Source organism: Equus quagga, chromosome 3, assembly GCF_021613505.1.
Source record: "Equus quagga isolate Etosha38 chromosome 3, UCLA_HA_Equagga_1.0, whole genome shotgun sequence".
In the NCBI taxonomy this organism is placed as follows: Eukaryota; Metazoa; Chordata; class Mammalia; order Perissodactyla; family Equidae; genus Equus; species Equus quagga.
The window spans coordinates 40,048,310-40,071,609 of NC_060269.1; the positions used below are offsets into that span (position 1 = coordinate 40,048,310).

The 23,300-nt window shown below is 42.6% G+C and overlaps 1 protein-coding gene across 4 annotated transcripts in view; it reads left to right on the forward strand.

Moving 5' to 3' along the window:
• FHDC1 (FH2 domain containing 1) overlaps window positions 1–23,300 on the forward strand; it is a 38,134-nt gene that overhangs the window by 9,375 nt on the left and 5,459 nt on the right. For 3 of the 4 annotated variants that reach the window (XM_046656655.1, XM_046656654.1, XM_046656653.1), the window contains exons 3-11: window positions 5,374–5,435; window positions 6,094–6,196; window positions 11,939–12,024; window positions 12,115–12,215; window positions 14,263–14,333; window positions 14,433–14,540; window positions 16,602–16,672; window positions 18,776–18,893; window positions 22,313–22,477. In XM_046656655.1, the coding sequence (XP_046512611.1) occupies window positions 5,374–5,435; window positions 6,094–6,196; window positions 11,939–12,024; window positions 12,115–12,215; window positions 14,263–14,333; window positions 14,433–14,540; window positions 16,602–16,672; window positions 18,776–18,893; window positions 22,313–22,477 (885 nt within the window). The remainder of the gene's footprint in view (window positions 1–5,373; window positions 5,436–6,093; window positions 6,197–11,938; window positions 12,025–12,114; window positions 12,216–14,262; window positions 14,334–14,432; window positions 14,541–16,601; window positions 16,673–18,775; window positions 18,894–22,312; window positions 22,478–23,300) is intronic. The other variant, XM_046656656.1, reaches the window with a different exon arrangement.

A 23,300-nucleotide genomic window follows, 5' to 3' on the forward strand; every position in this document is an offset into this window, starting at 1 on the left:
TCTTCCTCAAGTAAAAAGAGGAAGATTGGCAACAGATGTTAGCTCAGGGCCAATCTTCCTCATGAAAAAACAAAAAACAGGGCAACAGAAATGCATCATTTTTTAATCTGTTGTAAAAGGAGCAGAGAAGATAGGTCAGAGATGGAGTTGACTAGATAAGAGAGTGAGCAGGGCTCTGGAATGAAGTAGCAGATCTCTGCATTATTGAATTCTTGAGCTGACAATATTGGCTTCTTTTCTCTGTCTGGCTCAGGAGCAAGTTAACTTCTCTCCAAAAATTCACTTAGAGGCCTTGAAGCTGGTGGGATCGTCCCCTGTTGAAAGAGCAAACAGTCTATTATAAAATACGAAGAATGCTGGGATTAGAATTAAGTGTGAACGGTGGAAGAACTTGGAGCAGAATTCTTCAGGACAACCCTTAGTGCCCCTCCGGTGCTGAATATGGGCTTTTCCCTGCTTTTTCCTTCGTGCAAAGTCCTTTTATTTCTCAGCAGATCCTTTCAATATTGGAAGGAGCCAGAAGTCATTTCCTTAGTACCCTGGCCTTTGCCCCAGCTTCCAGCAGAGGTTCCTTATTATACAGTAGGTCACTTCTCACCATTGTTTCCCAGCTCTGCTTACTGAATTTCAAGAATTTTGAAGGAAGGAGTGAATGAGCGCATGTGCGAGCCGAGCGTGTATATCAAATCACCATGATGGGGGCTGGCCCCGTGGCACAGCGTTAAGTGCACACATTCCACTTCAGTGGCCTGGGGTTTGCCGGTTCAGATCCCGGGTGTGGACATGGCACCACTGGGTAAGCCATGCTGTGGCAGGCGTCCCACATATAAAATAGAGGAAGATGGGCACAGGTGTTAAATCAAGGCCAGTCTTCCTCAGCAAAATGAGGAGGATTGGTAGCAGATGTTAGCTCAGGGCTAATCTTCCTCCAAAATAAATAAATAAATAAAATAAAGAAATAAAGAAACATCCATCTTATAAAAAAAAATCACCATGATGTACAGTTTAAATATCTCACAATTGTATTTGTCAATTATGCCTCAGTAAAACTGAAATCAAGAAAAGAAAGAGAAAACACAAATGTTGAAACATTTGAGGTTGTTCACTATGATGTCTGTAGTGATGTTACAATTAATATTAATTAATTAACCATATAAGAAATAACTAAAATCACTTACTAGAAAAAAAGAGTAAGGGGGAGAGAGGAAGAGAGGAAGGATGGAAGGAAGATTGGTTTTTCTAAATTTGTGAGAAGAAATGCTTTATTCTCTCACACTGTAATTCAGGTGTCAGTCATGCTTCCTCAATTTTTGTTATGATCCCTGTAGGTTCTAGAATTCTGTGACATGCTCCATCCAGAAATCTAGAACTAGGTAGAATATTTGAAATATATTTGAAAGAAAAAAAAAAAGCTTCAACTGGGTTTTCATTTTTTCCCTAAAACAGAGAGAGGAACATTTCCCAATTGATAGCCAACCAAAAATTAAAAAGAAAATGAAAAACCATTAAAAACTAAAATCTAAGTCCATTTTGGAGGATACAGGAAGGTTTTAAAAATTTTGCTTTTCAGAATTTGATATAGTATTGAAATAAGCACTACTTAGTGTTACTTAAATAGGTGAGGAAGCCCCCTTTGAAATATTGAAACAAAAGTGGTTTAAAATTTTCTCCTTCCTCCTGAGGACATTACACCTAGTGAAATAAACCAGTCACAAAAGGACAAATACTGTATGATTGCACTTTATGAGGTACCCACAGTAGTCAAATTTGTAGACACAAAAAGTGGAATGGTGCTTCCTAGGGACTTGGGGGGAGGGAGAAGTGGGGAGTTGTTGTTAAATGAGTATAGAGCTTCAGTTTTGCAAGATGAAGAGTTCTGTGGATGGATGGTGGTGATGGTTGCACAATAGTGTGAATGTACTTAATGCCACTGAACTCTACCTTTAAAAAAAGTTAAGAACTGGGGCTGATTCAGTGGCATAGTGGTTAGGTTTGCATGCTCTGCTTCGTGGGTTCAAATTCTGGGCACACACCTACACACTACTCATCAAGCCATGCTATGGCAGTGTCCCACATATAAAATAGAGGGAGATTGGCACAGATGTTAGCCCAGGGCCAATCTTCCTCACCAAAAAACCAAACAAACAAACCCAGTTCAGAAGGAAATGTTATATGTATTTTACCACAACTAAAAAATTTCTTCTTCCTTTAAAGAATATGGGAGGCAGATTTTGTAGTGGATTGATACTGGGTGAAAGCACAAGAATTGTAGTAGAAAAACTAGGAGAGCTTATCTGGAGGTTTTAACAAGAAATGTGGTATAGCCATTGACCCCCTTTACTGAGTACATAGTACTGCTGTCTCAGTGCCTCAGAGGGCCTCAGAGCAACCTGGCCACCCTGGCAGTCAGTGGGGAGCCTGTTATTATAGCCAGGTTTCCCTCACATCTTAGTTTGCCATCCTCAGGATGGGACGAGTTGAGCACATTACCTTCCATTTTAGCTGCCCTGTTTGCCGGGGATGGTTGAACTCTTCGGTGGGCCTTTAAGGGGAAAGAAAGCTCATGAGCTCCAGCACCCTGACTGTACGGCTGTTGCAGGCCCTGACTTCAGTAGGGTCCTGTCCTATGTCCTGTGGTGTCCAGGAAAGTAGATACAGATTGACTGGAACCGGTGGAGATGGGGGGGGCCAGGTCGGTTCCTCCCTGTTCTTGGGGCGGTTTGTCTCAGCCTGCACAGCCAGGGCCTCTCTCGGGGTCCTATGTACGGTGTTCTCTGCTTTGAGTGATTTTGAAACACTGCCCAGTCCAACACGTATCTGTTTCTGAATTGCCCAGCTTTTGAGATGGCAAAGCACTCGGTCAGTAAGATGAGCGAATTTACATGTGTAGTGATAACCCTCTCGAAAGGACTTGAACAGACGCTTTCTAACACTGCCCCAGAAGAATCAAGCATGATAACCTGTGAGAATGAGGCTGCTGCAACGCTAGGCAAATCTGAGGATGCCCGGGGACAGTGGGATGGTGCCCGCCGTGGTACCAGTTGTCTCGTGTTCCTGTTGTTGGATGAGGTGCTGGGCTTTGTTTTCCCTTTGAGGTGCTCAGTCACGGCCAGCCCAGGTTTTTCCTTAGGAATATTGCTGACTTCTCTTAAACTAGTGACCAGTTTCTGAAGCCTTGCTTCAAGCTGTGGAGACAACCGCTGCTCCAGGCCGTGGCTGCCCCTGTGTTGAGCATGAAGGGCTGCCCCTGGAGGCCCAGGGCTTCTGCTCCTGGAGCCATCTTCGCAGGTGAGAACACAATTTCTATCCATCACCCCACACTTACATCTCTGGGGTCCCCAGGGGACTTGGCCAGACCCTATGGATGGCCTTCTACAGATCTGCCGCTATTCCTGGAGAAATATCCCAATGTGAATACCAGGCTGATGATGGAACATTTGCCACTTCTCTATATGCCCATATCCTTGTCGATATTAAAACTCACAGGAACTAAGAGAGGAGGGGAGTCAGAGAGACCCAGGCTAGCACTGCAGTTCAAGTATTGCTTTGGGGAAGTTATAAAATGACATCTCTAAGGCTCCGTTTCATTATCTGTCAAGTACAAATAAGAGTAATTTCTCCATCACTTTTCACACAACTACAGCTATGGATCTGGGCCAAGGGTACCGAGAGTCCCAGGGGATGGAGGGGAAGAGGATGAGGGTAGGGCTTGGGGTGCGGGGAGGGTGCTGCCATCAAGGGTTCAATACAGCAGGAGGTGGTAATTTAATGAGAGAAATATAAAAGAAGTCTTTTCTTCTCCCTAGAATGGAGAGAATGGGTGGAGAAGTAGGCGCGGAGAAAGGTCTTCAGATGTGGATGCAGCTCTGTCAATATGCATCTTCTTACTTGTGGCTTTCTAATTTATGAATTATAATGAACACATGGTTTTCTGTCTTAATAAATTTGGATTCTTCTTTTGGTGTGAGCTTTCCTTGTTAAGGGGTGTTAAGTTGGAGAGGTTTTATTCTCAGCCTTTCTTTCCCCACTCCTCTCCCCTCCCTTCACACTGAACTTGAACTGCGATCCCTGGGGAGGATCCCAATAAGGAGCCTGCCCTTTTAGTTTGGGAGTTTATTTTATGGCTGTCAGGTGATTGTGTTAACATGAAATAAACCCCCAGGGTAGTAAATAATGTGATTGTTTAAGATTAGTCTTCCAAAAGAAGGCAACTATACTCTTGTAAAAATTTAACCTTATAGCCAGGAAGTGCCATTAACTTTGCTTAACAGTCTTGCTGCTGCTTATATGCTTAGAAGCAGGCCCAGACATCAGGAATTTAATCTGAAACCTGATTCTCTTTTGTTCACAGTGAATCACATACATTTGGAAAGGAAGAGCATTATAACAACATTCCTATTTTAGCTAGTCTCCCTTTACCAAAAAACAAATGGAAAAAATTACAGCAGTTTTAAGATTGTCTTTCCTCCACACAGCCTAGATATTTACTTCCAAAGAAATGGCTTCGGTTTTTAAAAACATCTCCCCTCCCCACCAAAAAAGTGTTCTATATAATTTCCAGTCTGATAAAACCTTCCAAATTATTAATCTTGAACAGCTTAAACCTATTGTACCACAAATCTGGGTTTTGATGGTACATTAGGATGGCCGCCATATTTGATTACATCAAAGATGAGCCATGCGTTGTAAGACGTCCTGATTCCAGAGATGTTAACATGCAAAAAAAATATGTCTTAGACCTGGTGAGTTACAGCACGAGTTTTCCTTCTTAAATTATGAGTAAATAAAATGTAGGATGCTTTCTTACCTCCTCCTAAAAGGGCTGTTGGACATATATATTCTTTTTCAATGAAGAGAAATTTTTCCTTTAGAAAAAAATGAAGAATTTTATTATGTTTCTGGAAATAACAGTGTTGATCTGTTTATATCCCTAAATCAGGGTTGGGACTCGCTCTGCAATGTCTTCAGTTATTTTTTACTTCCTTAGTTCAAATCTCATATGATTCTTGCTATGCTAAGACGTCTATTTCCAAATCGGGGCTTTTAAATGTGGGCTATATTACTGTAAAAGGAAACAGCTTAAATGAAAAACTTTAAATATATATAATCTATTAAAAATTATATAATATTAAAATAGATATAAAATTATTACAGCTAAGGAAATAGAATGTCATTGCAGAAAATTTGGGAAGATGATAATATTTTAATATTCGTAAAACTATGTGAGGTATATCAATTAATCATCAGATTTACATATTGGGAATTATTCTCTTATAAATTAGTGTTGTATTTTGATATGTTTTAATTCTCTTCTTTTCTCCAACTCTTCTTATTTGTACTTTAATGATCTTACATGTCTCTATTTTTTTCCAGATTACCCTCTTGGATGCAAAACGGAGCATGAACATTGGGATATTTCTTAAGCAATTTAAGAAGTAAGATTTTGCACACATTTGAAACTTTAGTCATATCCATGCTGTCAGCATCAGAGCTGTGGGTGTGAGCTGAAATTTAGATTCCAATATGAGTGAAAGTCTCTCCTCATACCTTCTTAGGCACATAGCTTAATGAGTCTGCAAGTGTGTGTCACTTTCTGCTGTTTTCCTTTCTGAAAACATAAACTAGTGGCTTGAAGTACAGGGATTGTCCCCTGGGGTGTCTATTCAAGACTGCTGTGTGAGGGAATTTGTCAGTTTATCTGGGGTGCTGCCCCTTGAGGGGAGGTCGGACGGGTGAGTCCAACAGCGGTTAAATTTAAGAGTTGTGAAGTAGAAATGGGCAGGCTCTGCAGGAGTTGCATGAGCCCAAATGGGATTGCTTTTCTTCCACCAAGAAGACCCTCAGTGTTGCTGCCACTGTCATCCTTTCTGGGGTGCCTGAGGATGGTTTTCTGGGTGAAGGGGCCTCTGAGTGCTGTATCAAGATCCCTGCTTTCCCGGCAGTGGGGCTGTTGTGATCCCTGACACAAAACCACCTGTCAGACTGGGAAGAAAGCAGGATGGAGGGCGGAGGGGGTTTTAATTTCCACTGGCCTGTGTTTCTCTGGCACTCCAGCAAATGTGAAGTGGAATCTTAATTAATTGTCTTTTTCAGGTCTCCTCAGTCCATCGTGGAAGATATTCATCAAGGAAAGAGTGAGCATTATGGAGCAGAGACATTGCGAGAATTTCTGAAGCTTTTGCCAGAGTCAGAGGAGGTAAGGAGTTTGGCACGTGAGTTTTAGGTGTTAAGAGTGATGATAAAAGCATAATATTTTGGGGAATGTCAAAACTCAAGTGAGAAGGGCACCCTCCTCCCCAGAACCAGAGTTTTCTCACATAAAAGTGGAAAGTGACCCAGGAGAAAAAGTATGGGTTATGGAGGTAGAGAGTCTAGGGTTAAATTGGAGCTTTACTCTTAATTGAGAAACTTGGGCAACTTAATTCCTGTGCGCTTTAATTTCCTCACCTGTACAGCGAGGATAATGATGCTTACCTCATTGGATTGTCAACATGACTCAGTCCTAGTTATGCGTGTAACGTGGTGCTTGGCACATGGGAGTTCCATAAATTTCAGTTCCCTTTTCCGTCATCTACCGATGATCTTTGCCGAGGGTGTACCCAGGTTCTTTATAATACGTATACTTTTTAACAAAGAAAAAGAAAACCCCCATTTAGATAAAGATTCTCTAAGAAATTGGAGAGAGAGGTAAACTGTTAATAAATGTTGTCTATATAATTGACTGGAAGGTAGAAATTGCTGTGATTGTAATTTAGTACCACAATATAAGGTTAATCAGTTTTGTGTGTCTATGAGGAAGATTGGCCCTGAGCTAACATCTGTTGCCAATCTTCCTCTTTTTGCTTGAGGAAGATTGGCCCTGAGCTAACATTCATGCCAATCTTCCTCTTTTATGTGAGATGCTGTCACAGCGTGGCTTGACGAGCAGTGCTATGTCTACACCCAGGATCGGAACCTGTGAACCGTGGGCTGCCAAAGCAGAACACATGAACTTGACCACCATGCCACAGGGCTGGCCCCTAATGTTTTTTGTTTTTTGGACTGAATTAACTGAATTTTTGAAGGGTTAGGAACTTATTGGGAAAACACAGAAAAACAATTTTGCAAAACCTTCTAAAATTGTGATATTGCCTTTTATTTCTGAAGAAGTGACCCTTGGAAAACATTCAATAAGAAATTGCATGACTACATGTGCTTGTAAACATTTGGATATTATAAAATCTTATAAAGTAAAAAGTTGTTTCCCTTTTTACACATGCTGCTCGTTGCTCCCGTCCCCATTCCACTCCTCTTCCTAGACTTAATTTATGGAACTTGACTTTAGTGCCATTAATAACAACAAGAGAAATATATATTTGTGCTTTTCTTTTACATCAATCAGTGATAAACTCACATCGCCAAATCGAGGGGCTTAGTGAATAGCCAGATGTTCTAGGTACATCTAATAACCTGAAGCTCTCTCTACCGTGGGTTTTCTGTTTGCAAATTAAGTGTGATTCGCCTAAGCCGAGATTAATTAATGACATTTATTAATGTTAATAAAGAGTCTTAAAGTCTTGAGGGAAAAGTACAGTAAATCATGATTTACCCTGGATCTTATATCCTGAACACTCCTTAGGCTTTCTTTTATGTAAAGAATGGGAGTTCCAAAATCTTTAATTAGGATGGCTAGGGTGGAATTAATTTGAGTTTTTAAAAACGTTTAGTTGCTCTGGAAATCGTATTCCTGCTTGGGCTTTTCTCATGACTCCTCCTTAGGACTGCTGGGTCTCCACTCCTAACTGACCTCATTGTGATTTCAAGGGAGAATTGAATTTGATAGCACATGCGAAAGTGCTCGGAAAAGCTCTAAATTTCTAACTAAACGGAGGTTAGGCATGAGGGAGGCTGCCAGCTTCATGCTGTGAAGAGGTGGGAGATTAAGTATGGTTTTCTTAATATCTTCATTACTAATTTAAAATTCAGAGGTGATTAGAGACTGCAAAGGCTGTGGAAGACTAAGGGATTTTTCAAAGAAGCAGCTTAGCTGTCAAACCTCTCAGGTTTGAAAGAACTCTGTTTTTTGAGTTGTGTGTGGGATATAATTCGAAGGGCAGAATGTTAAAGGAAGGTGACTAAAACCCACCCAAGTGCTGCCCTGAGCCCCCCAGGCGCTACCCACCCCCCACCCCGCCCCTAATTAGCTAACCCCGGAAGACAGTGCCCTGCTGAGATGAAACCTTGCCCACAGCTCCTGAACTGCCTTGCCTGCCACTGAACCAGGCTGCAGCTGTTTCTCCCGTCACCCTCATGCGGCAGGGTCATCCTCAGCATGAATATCCGACGAGCTTGGTCACACTTCTCCTTGTTTATATTAGTGAGTCTTGGCTTTAGCTCACCACACCCTCCAAACTCAACTGGGAGCTTCCTTCAGCAGGAACTCCCTGACGGTCCCCAGGGCTGCTGGGCGCCCCTCCCTAAATCACTGTATGCTGGCAGAGCGAGCTGAAGCCACCTCAGGACTCATGCCCACTGCACGGACAGATTGGCTTTGTTATGAGTGCATGGCCTCTAGCACCACCAGGATCCCGGGCTGACCCTGGAGGCTTTGGTGGAGGATGGGGCTGAGGCCCAGGAGGAGCCAGGGCCAAGTGACAGAGGTTCAGGAATGTGGCAGAAGTATGCTAGTAAATGCATAAGCATGTGCATAACTGCGTGTCGCTAAGACTGTGTGTAACATTCTATGCCCATTTTTAGCCCAAGAAGGGACTAAGCACTGAGTGCCCCCATGTTCCAGAACCTGGACAGGGCAAAATTCAATCAAGGGAGGTAATATATTTCACATGCTTTGCCCACTGCCTGGCATAGAAAGTCAAGAAATCATCACTGTGAATATTTTGTGTATTTTTTTCATTTAATCCTCTCAGCCACGTTATAAGATAGTCCTCATTTTACAAAGGAGAAACTGAGGCTCACACAGTTAGCTAGAGCTTGTCTTGTGTTACGTGATTGATAGGCCCGAGTGGAAGGGGATTTGAACCCTGATGGTCCGACCCCAGAGCAGTTCCTTCTGCTCCAGTCCACCACCTCCCTCTGAGGAAGGAAGGGCAAAGGTTTGCAAAGCCCCGCCCTGCACCGTGCTGGGCCCCCAGCCTTTCCATCACCTCTGCCATCCCCAAGCGCTGGTCTGACTGAGTGTCACTTGAATAATACTGTAATCTTATCAGCATGCAGAAAAATATGAGCGGAAACAGCCCTTTTCTCTCCTGCGTTCTCAGCTGACAAGCCAGCCTGAGGTTAATTTGTTTTCAGGATTTCTCTGCCCTTCCTCACAAATCTTTTATCTGGCATGTTTGTTCATCTTGCCTCACGCTTGTGATTCCAGCCTGCAGAGGAAGAAGGTAGACCCAGAAATAAAAGCACCGGGAGAGTGCTCTCTGTCCCGCGCAGTATTCCCTCAGCCTGAGAGGGGGCTGGAGGAGAAGCCAGGGGGTGGTGGGAGGGAGGCCCCCCCCAGCCTGCGAGCCCTTCCCTCTGGTGAGGCTGGTACCCTGTGGCTCCATCTTGGTTTCAGGGCTACACGGCTGGAAGGTGCTAGAAATTTTCTGTTCTGTCTTGAAGCAGGTTGAGTTGCCTCCTCTGACATTTTTATCTCCTCATTCCTACCTTCTCTGTTTCTTCTGCGCCTGGGAGGGGAGTGACAGGGACCAAAGCCCAGGGTCATCTGTTGGTGAGAAATCCTCCTATTTCAAGGCCATGTGAGTGGAATTAGATGGGATGAAGGAGTCCTGCCTTTGGGAATGTGTGAGTCTTCAGGAGCGTGCTGTTTGCTGTTAGGGCAGAAACCGGGCACAGCGAGGTCATGACGAGAGTCACTTGGCTCAGCCAACGAAATTATGCCTAACAATGCTGGATAAATGCTTTTTGATGATGATGAGAATGCATAATAATTATAGGGTTTGTTCACCTCTCTTTTTTACCTCCCTGCCACTGTGAAGGTACAGTAATCCCTCTTAATGAACATAAATCTCATTTTGAAATGGAATTAAAAACTGTATGCATGGCATTTAAATTAAATGCTATCTTTTCATCACCATTCTCTTGAAATCCATAAACATTTTTAGCTCTTTACATAAGGGAAGGAGATTAATCATTGTTAAGTTACACTTGAGCACATGTTTAATAGAAATATCTACCAAGTTTACTTAGCGTGACCTGTTCTTGTGCTTTAGACAGAAAACTGTGCTGTTGTTTTCAGAAGTTTTGCACATGCTGCATATATGGTCTTATAAAAGGCACAACCTCACTTTGCCTCTGCCCATATATAGTGAATTGTTAGACTCTGGTTCAGAAGGGATCAGAATTCATCCTATGGCTTTCTCAGGTCAGAAACTAGGCACTGATTTGGGTTTAGCTAACCCAGAAGCTCCATCTCCCCTTAAATTTAGTAAGGCTAAAAATGGTAAATTCACTTTGGGGCCCCAAAGGTAGGGGAAATAATGCAATTCTATAAATGACCATTTTCTGCCTATGGGGGAAAAAAAAGTAGTCTTAAGGACCAGTCTTCATACTAGGGTGTGCATCTGCATGTTACATTTTATGTTTTCAGATAATTGACGTGGATGTTTCAGTTTGTGAATCTTTGTAAATACTCCCTTCTCTGTGTTTTTGAGCTGTCATTTCTTACTTTTCAAGTGGCTTAAAAATCATGTTCTTTTTATGGGCACCCAACATAATCTAGGGGGTAAGAAGAGAGAAGGCTTTATAAAGAATAATAAAAAGAGGTTAGGGCTTATTGACAACACTTAGCTGCAAAGAGGGGCTGTCTACTTTCCTAGTAGTCTTAAGGTGCTACTCAGCAACAAGTGTTTCTGTTGAAAGACTCTCTGTTACTGTGGGCGGAGGAGTGTTTTTGCCACGGGGCTGATCCAGTTGTCTGTTTAGGGGAGGCGTGACCTGCTCTGTGATGCGGTTTGAGAACTTTCTCTTCGCCTCCATTCCCACCTGCTCGCTGTTTGGCTATATCCCTATGTCAAACTGTTTTTTTTTTTCTTTACTACAGTTCGAGGAATATTTTAATAACTTTTAGTTTAAACTTTTTTTACAAGAGTAATATATGTTTATCGTAGACATTTTGGAAAATAAAAATGAGCAGCAGAAGAAAATAATAATCATTGTAATCCCATTACCTAGTGGAGGTGGGGCCTTTTAGTCTTGTCTGGTGTGGGCAGTGGAAGGTTAGGGAATGGTAGACACTTTTTTTTTAATTTATAGAAAAGGCATCCTACTGTACATACTGTTACTTTATTACCTAGTTTTTTCATAGGGGGATCTCTTGACATTGATTTTTCAGTTCAAGCCTTTTTCCTTTTTATCTTCCTGCTGGAGAGTTAGTGTGTCTTGGCCTCAACATACAACAGTCCTTTCTTGTAACACCAGAATATATGAAGGGGACTTTATCACAGAAGGGAGATCTTGTTGGACCGTACCCAGTCCAAGTATTTCATATCCCAAATACTCAAAACAGTAAGGCTTTTCACTTATGACTTAAAGGACCGTGTTATAATGACTACCCAGTCTCCTCTTCCTTCTCTCTTCCAGATTATAATTTACAGAAAACTGTCATCTTTCGAACTGACCCTGTTTCTGTCTCCCTTTAGTTTCCTCCTGAGGACTCTGGTGGCTCCTGCTCTATGGCTTGTATGGGATTGTCTATACCCACAGACGTGACTCAGCTCTTCTCTTTCTGATTTGTTTGTTTGGTTCTTCTTCCTTTTTTTAAAAAAAAGTAGTAGATGTAATGATTTCCTTTTCTGTCTTTTCTTAGGTCTACATTTTTATCCATTTGAATTTAGCACTGAAATTCTGTTTTCTTAAATTCTAAGATGAAACTTAAAATCATGTTACATTTTAATCATGTTATTTTTTTCTCTGCCCCCCTTTTTCGTTTGTCTTTTAGATCAAGAAATTAAAAACATTTAGTGGCGATGTGTGCAAGCTGTCCCTGGCAGACTCCTTTCTGCACTGCTTAATTCAGGTGCCAAAGTAAGGACCACCCATCATTGTTCTTTGCAGAGTAGGGTTGTTACATGAATGACATCAAGTTCTACAGTTCTGCTTTTTAAAATTTTGCAGCTATTCACTTCGGATTGAAGCCATGGTGCTAAAGAAGGAATTTTTACCTTCTTGTTCTTCTCTATACACAGATATAACAATTCTAAGAACTGCTACAAAAGGTAAGTACATACACGATGCTTCATGTCATTTGTTTTTATTAATTGTGGTGGCAGTTTATTTCTAAAAACTATTCAATTGAAATTAGGAGTGGAAGGTCCCATTTCTGATACACCCTAGAAAGGGAAGTGAGATGTCCCCAGGGATGACAATTAAGGCTTATTTTCATTTCCTTTCCCCCCTTGTTAGTGAATTATTTAATTAACTGACCAATCAATCAATTAATTAGTGTATTATCCTCCCATAAAAGCAGCTTTCTTTCATCTCAAGCTTCGGAGTAAAGCTTGCTGGTTGCAGCTCGTTCTTGTTCTTTTCCTAGGTTAGCTTTCTGTGTGTGTGTGTGGAGTGTGTGTGTGTGGGGGGGCGGGCTGCGGTGTGTGTGGCGTTTATGTGGTGGTGTCTGCTCACAGCTTGGGCCCCTGGGCCAGTGGCATCTCTCCTCATGCTCTGGCATCTGTTGGTGTCTCAAGACCTTCCTTTTCCAGAAGCAGACCTCCTTTCCTCCTGACTCCTCCCGGGCGTCTCCAGTGTGACCCTTCTCCCAGCATCCTGATGTTTCTTCTACCACCCACTTCCCCTCCAGACTCTAACATCTGGTGGGCTAGTTACATTTGAGATGGGCGAGTTGGTCATTTCCGTTTCTGTGTACAACTTGCTCCATTTTTGCTCACCCCGCATGGGTAGACCCTCAGAGTTGCTCTAGTCTCTCACTCCACAGGGATGGGAGCTGTGCCTTCTGGCATTTATGGCACTGAGAATGCAGCCCCAGCATTTGCATTTGCCTTCTTCTGGTCTCCTCTCCGAGGCAAAATCTCTGGCGCTCCCTGACCCTCACATTTTCCGGCATTCCTCAGCACCAGCCTGATTTCCCCGCGGTCATTTTCCAGATTTCTTGTTACTGTTGTAGCATGTCTATTTGTATGTGATTTTCCTGTTTAGTTGCTCTGGCCTGTGTCGAGATAAAGTTTTTCTCTTCACCCCGTCATATGTTCTTCATTTGAGAGAGGAGACAAAGAATTAAGGAGAATTTTTCTTCTTTTAGTATAAAGGCCTTTTCAAATTTCTTCCATTACCCAGGCTATTGCAGCAACTTTGGGAGGGTTGTTCCTCCTGTTCAAACAGAGGTGGAAGAACGTGTTTCCCATTGAGCAGTGTAAACTTGCAGGCACGGTGGAAGCGTTTCTTATCTAGTTACCCTTCCAAACTGGCCTTCTTAGATAACATAATATAGGCAGTGATCCAAATGTAATTTTTTTAAAGTAATACCAGACTTAATGGAGAATATTAACTTAAAAATATCATAGGTGACATTTTATCATTGATATAGACTGTAATATTAATAATCGAACTTTCTTTTTACCTTTTCCTATACATTAACAGTTTTTAATAGTTTATTTGTGTAGGTGTGTATACAAAAGATTCTGTGTTTAAAGAACCAGTTTACCAATATATTTCAAGGGATAAGTTCCTTTTTAAATCTTTAAGCCAATCCAAATGAAATGTGTAGTTTTGAATAAAATGGAAAGATTCTCTGGGTGACTGGTCCCGAAGGGAAGGTACTTTGCAAGTTATTTGCATGTCATCCCAGTCTGTTTATTTTTTATCTCCTTGTAGCTCATCGACTAAGCAAAATGTTGCTTGCTATTAGTTTTCAGATTCCATAAATATAGTCTCAAAGGCTAGTGGAGCTAAAGGAAGAAAACAGAGGAATAACAGCTGAGGAGAAACTTATTCCTATAACACAGTGTGCTGCTTTTCATCAGGCCTTTGCGTTGTCCACTGCTTGAAAATTTTCATTATTGAAGTCTTTTGTGATATTTAGGTGTCGTATGTATTTGATTCCCAGGTAAACACTAGGACTCGCATTGCCAGTAGCAAATGGTGCATCAGATGTACCATCGATGTGCTGCTCTGTTTGTTTCTCAGTCTTTGTACAGAGTTTCAGGTCAGAGCCTGCTTCAGACACACTTGAACTTGGATGTGGGAGCTGTCTTTTGTGCATTTAAGCTGAAGGCTTCTCTAAGCCCTGCGATGTGTTCTTTTTGACAGAGCTGATGTCGTGCGAGGAGCTGCATTCGATATTACACTTGGTGCTACAGGCGGGGAATATCATGAATGCAGTAAGTAAAGTTCAAGAGAATTAAAATGTTCTATTTCCAACTTTATGTATCTGTCTAAAGGTATATGCATATTTTTTTCTTTTGATTTGTCTTCTTTAGGGAGGGTATGCTGGCAATGCAGTAGGATTTAAACTGTCTTCTTTGCTCAAATTGGCAGACACAAAAGCCAACAAACCTGGGATGAATCTTCTGCACTTTGTCGCACAGGTATGTGGAAGTGACTTACCCAGAGAGAGAAAGTATGTGAATCCCCCTGGAGGGGCTGGAGTTTTTACGAGGCATGAGGTGGCGTCAAACAGAGTTAGGAAAGGGCATGGCGGGTTCCGAGATGGTTCTGTTTGCAGCAGCCCTATCTGCAAATTCCTGGGTTGAGCTGTGCCTAGGGTTATAGGACTGGAGGGAAGTGGAGGGATCAGGGGAGTGAGGCAGAGGTCAGGGCTGGTGAATCAAGATTGGGAAGGATTCAAATCCCGAAGCTAGGGAATTTGGATTGCATGCTTTAGCAGTGGGGAGTCAATAGAAGTCTGTGCACAGCCTAATGGCCTGACCAGGTTTGTTTTTGTGTTTAAGAAAATGAGGCAATGTGGAGGATGGGTTGGGGCAGAGAGAGAACTAGAAGTAGAAACGCCTCTTGGTGGAAGTCGACTCCAATTATTTGGTGAGAGTTAAGATTCAGAGTAATAGCCACAAGGATGCAGAGTAGAGGCCTGGGTGTTGAAATATTTCCGATGTTGAATTGACTTGATTTTTCACTATGTGTGAAGAGTGAGGGGGTCAGAGCAATTAAGAAGATCACTTCCATTTTTTTTCCTTTGTGAGCTGTGGGTTAGAGTGCCCTACCACAGGCTAGCACAGAGTTTGGGATCTGGACCCTGTCCATCACTTCCATTTTTGACTGGGTCTGTGTGACATCAAAATAACTAGTTAGAAAGCGAAGAATCAGCCAAGGACAGTTATCTCTTTGTTGTTAAATTATCTCAAATAACGAATTGTACCGATTTGTCCATCCTTCATCGAGTCACCCTGTTGTTTTGACAGCAATCACATAGAGGTAACTTGAACGCTCGGAGGAAGCCACATTGCATGCTTGTTTCAAGTGTGAGCTTCAGAATGGGGCCGAACTGGGAGATTGTGACTTGTCCTTTATTAGCTGTACTTCCTGAGACAAGTCACTTAAACCTTAAGACCCTCAATTTCTTCATCTAATGATGGGGTTAGTGATACTTACCAAAAACCAGGTAATTGACGAGGCCAAAGGAGATAACTCCATAAAGCACTTAGCTCAATTTTGGAATATAGTAAATGCTCCATAAATAATACACACTATTATTACTATATACTTCTGAAGACAGAGGGCACATTTAACTCAGCACTAATTTAAAAGTTAATTTCAGGGGCCGGCCAGATGGCATAGTGGTTAAGTTCTGCACACTCTGCTTCAGCAGCCCAGGGTGCTCAGGTTCAGACCCCAGGTGTGGACCTACACTGCTCATCAAGCCATGCTACGGCGGTCGGTGACCCACATACAAAATAGAGGAAGATGGGCACAGATATTAGCTCACAGACACTCTTCCTCAAGCAAAAAGAGGACGATTGTCAACAGGTATTAGCTCAGGGCCAATCTTCTGCACCAAAAAAAAAGTTAATTTTCAGGGCATTCAAACCAGAAAATGTGTTCCTCGGCCCATGTGGTTTGCAGAGAGTTCTTCAGGCAGCTGTTTTAGATCCATGATCCAGGTGCTCTGTGTAACTAGGTCCCTGCCCATGGGAAAAAGTGTCCCGAGTTGGTAACTGCTCCCTTCCCATCTGCCTGCCTCGCCCCCTCTGCACAGATAAAGAATCCAGACACCCCTGTGGCTTGTGCACCTTCTGATTAAACTCACTTTGCAAACTGGTTTAACCGCTGAAGGTATCTCAGTTATTTAAAGGCATTCTCATAGGTACGGGTGGTATTTAATCAGCATATATTGGATTCTCTTCGAGACAATGGGCCCTGCTAAGCTGCCACCCCCTTCTGTTGAGTATTCATGCACATGAATTGTGTTTTGTGTCAGGATCAGTAGCTCTGGGAAGTTAAACGTATCTTGAGAGTAGGGGAGTTCTGGTAAGTCTTACTGAGAATATCAGAGTTCATGGCTCAGTGAGTTGCTTTGAATGAATCAAGCAAAAAAACGGGAACAGTGATGTTAAATTTCCCTTAAGCCCTGAGAAAATGATTTTGTTCCAGTTTTATCCATATAGTGAGAGGAAATTCTGTTTTTGTTCCAGGAAGCACAAAAGAAAGATGCCATTCTTCTAAACTTTTCTGAAAAATTGCATCACGTTCAGGAGGCTGCTAGGTAAGCGAGGAAGACTGAAAGAGAATTGTGAGAATTCAAGGGTTTTTTAAAAACTATCTTCCTATGAAAATTGATGGATATTTTATAACTTTTGCATTCAAGTTTGAACTTTAAAAAGTTTTGTCTTGTTGAACTTTCAGACATTGTTTTCATTTGCTTACAGATGTGTGTGTGCACCTTTGGAATTTGGGAGTTTTGAAAAATTAATCTTTCTTTTTAATCTAAAAAAACCTGTTGCAGTCTATTCTAATGAATATCATCAGTGTTAAAAAAAAAAATATGGATTAAGAACTTCAAATCCCTCCACACCCAAAAGAAAGAGCTCAAACAACACAGCCTGTACCCTGGGAGTTGGTACATATCAGTCAAACTTGAAGGACCGTCCCTCACTGTTCCCATGTATAATCTAGCATGGAACATTTATTTTCTATTGCATTAGAAGAAGTTGGAAACATACCAAGGGCTGTGAAAGGATTTTGTTTTAAACTAGTCACTTAACTTTACGGAGAAAGTACCTACCCAACACAAAGCTCTATTTACATCACTTTAATTTTCTTCTGATCCTAATATAGATGTGTATTTTATAGTTGTAATCTGTGTATACTGCTATTTCAACTTCTCTGTTTTTAAATTTATAATACATTTTCATGTATTCAGTGGTAAATGTTCTATAACTAGCTTTTCGGGAAAAAAAGTCCTCATTTGCAGCATTTGCTGATTTCCATGGCATAAATACTGTTACCATGGCTGATTTCAAGCTACCAACGTGGCATCACTGACTGCAGAGTTGGGAAGAGGTACCCATACCCATAGTCGCCTCTTGAGAGCTGGCTTCAGCACCCTACTTCGTGGATCAACCCAGTTTGTGTCATATACTTATTATCTGAGTGATTGTATCCAGTTAGGACGGCTCTGAACCATGTGCATAAACACATGAACTGTAGTTTTTTGAGCTAAGCCCTGTCACTGGACAGTATCTCAATGTTATTGACTTGAACATCTAACCACAGATTGCATGTCTTTCCCGAAGGGAGATTATCAGTCCAAAGGTGTAAACAGTTCACAGTGCATGTTTACAGATCATCAGATTATTCCCCCCAAAAAACGAGCATCTTATAAGATATAGACTGTTTTGATTTTGAATTACTAAAAGAAATTTGTGTGGGAATACTTTTTCCTCTGATTAGTATAGAATGTTACTAAGAGATAGAGAGAGAGAAATAACCATTACATTTTTGAACTGACATTTCTGGTCAGAGTTAGATGGAGAAGGTTAGCTAGATATTGTCTTAGAAAAAAACCAATTCAGTAAGTTTTGTTTATTTGAAATGAAAGGTGAAATACGCTTGTGAAGTACAAACAGATCATAGATGGGTGCCAGTGACCAATGAAAGTGGAAAGCTTTATTGCAAAAAGAGAAGTTAGATTGACAATGGAAGCATGAAAGCATCCTAATTTATAAATTTGCAAATGGAATTCCACCTGGATTTTAGATGTCATTTATGCACTTTACCAAGTGACAAAAATATCATTCATACTCTACTAATCTTGGTTTGACATATAGAACAAAAACCTTCAATCAGTCCTCCCGTTGCTTTGCAGAATTGGTAGCTCTGTGTTAGCTCTCTCTAAAGCACGCAGTGCTTACCCTGGCTGTCTGAGGCAAGCGACATGAAGTCTGCTTAGAATCTTCATGTTACCCTTAATGTTGGGATTGTCAACATACGTGCTGTCTTGCTTTTCCTGAGTTAGAGCTTTTTGTTTGTGTTTAGTGGCCAGAGGAGCGTGTAAGGATCTGAGTCCTGCTGGCTTTAGCTTTTAATGCTTATTGCATAAAGGTTCAGACTAGTCCCATGGTTTTGGTTATCTCGCTACCAAGAACAAGGCTACAGCGTACTCTCTCTGACCCAGTGTGTCTTCAGGAAGGAATCACCTCCTAAAAAAACATAGAAGGAAGCTCTAAATACAGGGATGGGTAAAGGTGACCACAGTAGCTCTCCCCTTCTGTTTCTAGGGTTGTCCGACGGTTGGTCTTGTTTGATATACCTGCATGACACATGGCTTCCCTGTGCCAGCTGCCCACTCTCCCCTTTCTTCTTTTAGATTATCTCTGGATAACACGGAGGCAGAGCTACACTCGCTCTTTGTCAGGACGAGATCTCTAAAGGAAAACATCCAGCGGGATGGTGAACTTTGTCAGCAGATGGAAGATTTCCTTCAGGTTTGTGGGTGATTCAAGTCAGTCCCTCTAATTTCATCTTCCAGCAGCACCGCTGAGGCTGGTTAAATTTGCATGGGTGTGTTTGTGGAAGAAACAGGTGCCCATTCATATTTTCCCCCCAAGTCAGTAAAAGGAACTTGGTATTTCACTGCTCATTCTCTGCTGGATTGTTTTTTCAGCAGAGGCTATTCAATATAGTCTAAACCGAAGATGTTTGTTGGGGCCTGGGCCCCTGTTGATCACGGCCCCATTTGCGTGATGGCACCCCACTGTAGTGAATGGGCGTCAGCTCTCGTGCTTACACTTGGTGGCTCATGCCTGGCAACTCAAGTTTTGGTTCTAAACCATGGTTTAGGAGTGCCTGTCTCCCACTCAAACTTTTGGACAACAGAATGAAGTTCCCCAGAAGTCGTAAAGACACCTGAGAACTTGGGCTGTTGTTCCTCCCCTTGTTTTTATTGAAGAAGCAAGCGGTGTTTGGCGTGTGTTCTAATGAGCGCGGGAGACACAGTACAGCTGCGCCTAGCAACGCCCAGGAGACATCAGCCCCACAGGGTGTGTCGGGCGCTGCTCCGAATAACATCAACAAGAAAACAGCAGAGTGGACGTGTTTGTGACAGCTCATTGTGACTCACTAATCACATAGTCTGACATACTTCTTCTATCTTCCTTATTTAAAAAAAAGTGGCCCCTTTTCATGCTTCCAGTCTTCAGTGAAACGGCGTGCTACCGTAAATGTCAGTGCTTTGAGACTCGCAAGGTGGACTCTGTGTGGCAGGCTGCCCTTGGCACCAGGAAGAAACAGTGAGCTCCAAAGCTTGCACCAACCTAGGCCTTTACTCGTAATTAGGCTACCTCAAATATTATGAGCTTCAGCTCCCATCGCAAACATTTGATTTTGTTGGGCTCTGCTGTGAGTTGATTTTTATCGTTAAACGTGTGTTCCGTATTTTCTTTCAAATATAACCAAACTCTGATTTTCCCTTTAAAGTGCACAGATTTTTCTCAAAGTGAAACCACAGAGCAAACGCCGCCACAGAAATACCTGACAGTAGGCAAGAGAGTACGCCACAGTAAGCACATTCAAATGAAACCAGTCCAGAAACCCAGGGAGAGGGCCCATCACACATCGAGATAAGAATTCTGGATGTCTCGTTCTCCAGTTCTTACATTAAATATTAATATCTTATGCTTAATAGTAATACAGAGAGGCTTATGATGAAATCAGGTCTGTCTTAGCTGCGCCTCTAGCCAGCTCTTCAGAGGCAACCTTGTTTTTAACTCCAAATGCTTCTTTCTGGTGGTCATTTTTATCTCTGTAAATAAAATGTTACACACAGCTATTTATTTTTCTTTTTTAAATTCAATTTCTTTTTAAATAGGGGAGATAGAATTTTTTAAGGTGGGTTAAGGTCAGGCCGTGAAGGGCTGTGAATGCATCTGAACACTTTGGACTTTGTGCTTTGAACCGTGGAGAACCATTGAAAATTTTTGACCAGAAAAATGACAGGAACACAGTTTTGCAGATCTATGTCAGTATTTTGACCCTGTAGGCAAGAAATACCGAGTAAATTGTTTTGGAACTTTGGTCCGTAACAAACAAGTTGGAGATGGAAAGTTGAATTTGCTACCACAACTGCTAATCTGTCATCAATCACACTTGTCAGTGTAGCTTCGGGCTTTTTCGTTTGGGGCCCTAAATGTGTAGAAAATGAACTCTTGGCAAAGAACTCTGAGCTTGGTGATTTTTCAGATCCATATTTGGAATGTTTAGGACTTTCCCAAGTCCTAAAGGTGACTGCATTGCATTGAAGTTTTTCCTTCCTGGTATGTTCTCAATACCCACAGGATCTAGTGATGAGACCTACAGGGTGGAGCTAAGCGACCATATAGATTCTTGTCAAGTGTCCTCTTTTTCTGCACGTGAGCTGTTCTTGGCTGGAATCCACCTTTCCCCCTGTGGAAGAATGACAGGCAAAAATTTATCCTTTCGTTAACAACCTTCTTTCCATAAAGAAAAATATGGCATGCATGCACACACTGCCTTGGGCTACTGACTCAGATGGTTACTTTCTCTGCTATTAGGTTTCCTAAATAGTGTTGGTTTCCTGCTACCTCTTGAATGTGTTTGGTGTAAGAAAAGGGCTTTTAAGGGGGAAAGTGCGTTGGAAATTCCAAGTCTTCTTGGAATTTCTCTTTCGGTTCTGTAACTCTCTGAGCATGTTCAAGTGGCAATCCCACTCCTCAAGAGTGGGCAACCTATAACTTCACCATTGCTAGGCCCGTCCCCCCACTCAAAAAGAACTTTCTCAAATATAAGCCTTTTTAAAAACATGATGTGTTATTTCATAAAGTAAAATACTTCATACATTTCTTCCTCATATAAGCCTTATTCCCCAGTGAAAAAGAAAGCAGCATGAGACTTCACCGTGATCCCAAATATTCAGCCTCCAGGGGGTGGTGGCTCCTCCAACCTGCCGTGTCCTCGTTTCAGCTCAGCGTTCGATGTCACTGAGTGGCAGTCAGGGAAGCGTGTTTGTGCCCCTTGACCCTAGTGGATCCCCATCCTGGAAGCGTTGGGAGCTCACTAGAGGAAAGCAAGCTCTTTCATTCCCACTGCTTGGTTGCGGCAGTACTTGGGTCTGTAGGGGCCCTGCAGACTTTGTCTAGAAGAATTAGGAGAAAATGAAGAAGTAAAGAGGATGGACTTGTATAGGGCAGTAATTCCCAGCCGTGGGTACCTATCAGAGTTTTAATAAAGTATTAATGGCAGGTCCACCGCAAGCCTACTAAATTGCGTGGGTGGGGTCCAAGCACGGACTGTAGACAGAGGTCCGTGGCTGACTTGGGTAAGGACCCCTGCATGAGTAGCCCTGGCTGGGCTGTCAGTCTAGGCACGAGAGCTTCAGTCCTGTGGGGGTGACACTGACCCTGACACAGCTCATTTGGGGTTAAATTTTAACTCGCTTTCAACAGGGCAGCCTTCTCAGCAGACAACTCCTCCATCCAACAAGGGCCTTCTGGGACCCTGAAGTAAACTCTTGGCCAGTGTAAGACTCAGTTTTAAGAGAAGGAAGACGCAGACGCAGAATAGGTCTTCCTTAATAAAACCAGCTGTACGCCCATGTCACTTTTTCAATGACATGAAAGGTGAACATTTTGTTAGTCATTTTGTTAGTGGCATTCTCTTGTGGCTTCCAGGGCTCACGCAGGAGTTCATCTTGCTTCCCCAAGGTTTGGTTTGGGTTGAATTTCTTTCCTTTTGGCTCCGAGTGCATTGGGCTCACAATAAACCTTCCCTTTCTCAAGACCTGAAATTGAACCCAGGAGCATGTCTTCCCTGGGCACCAGTCGGGCCGCCGAGCACCTCACCCGCTGACCCTGTTTCCTTCAGCGTGTGCTTGTTTGTTTTCCTGCAGTTTGCGGTGGAAAAGCTGACAGAACTGGAGCGCTGGAAAGGAGAGCTCCAGGACGAGGCCCACACCCTGATCGATTTTTTCTGTGAAGACAAGGAAACCATGAAACTGGACGAATGCCTTCAGATATTTAGAGACTTTTGTATCAGATTCAACAAGGCAGTTAAGGTACGGCTGTGGCCATCTCTGTGTTTTCTGAGTTGTTTGGATTTTTATTTTTCTTCTTCCGAACCCAGCCCTCTGCCCATGGCGGAAAGGTGGTTCAGCATTGCCACAGTTCCGGGAAAGTCTGGCCTGGGTGTTGTTGCCAGGCTCTTGGTTGGGGTTACTGGGAAGCGGCTGTGCCATCCCAGCCCTGAGCGCTTCCGTATCCTCAGGAATCTGGCACTTGGCTGCTTCTGCTACTTTGCTGCTCATACAAACACTCGCTTTAATGCCCTGAAAGCATTTTGTTGGTAAAGTTTATTTATAATGGCGGTCACAATATTAAAAAGTCTGAAGATCCTGAACATCTTTCTCACCCTCCCCCCAGCCCCAGGGGAGAAGGTTTCCTCTTTCAGGGAGGATTTCTTTGTGGTGGGATGATCCAAAGGTCCCCTCTCACCTATTTTAAGCACCATAGCCCTTGCCCAGGGTGGGGTTGGCACCACGGCGACCGTGTTGTCCCGGCCAGAGCAGGCTTTGAAATTCTCAAATATTTGGGGAACCTATTGCCGTCTAAGCACAACAGTTACACTTCTTGCCCTTCAACCACCAATTCTAGTAATCTCTGAGTTCAGTGCAGAAGCCAGAAGACTCTCTGGGTTGCTTGCCTTTGCAAATAAAACTTTCATCTGTCAATTAAAAACAAAGCAACATCTTTTCACGTCAGGTGGTGCCAAGGAACCGAATACTTGTGCATCCTCTCTTTCCCTATATTTTAAAAGCAGGTTTGGCCATAGCTGAATTTCTTTGAGGACTGGCCAGATTTCTCTGCAGTCCTAAGTGAGTA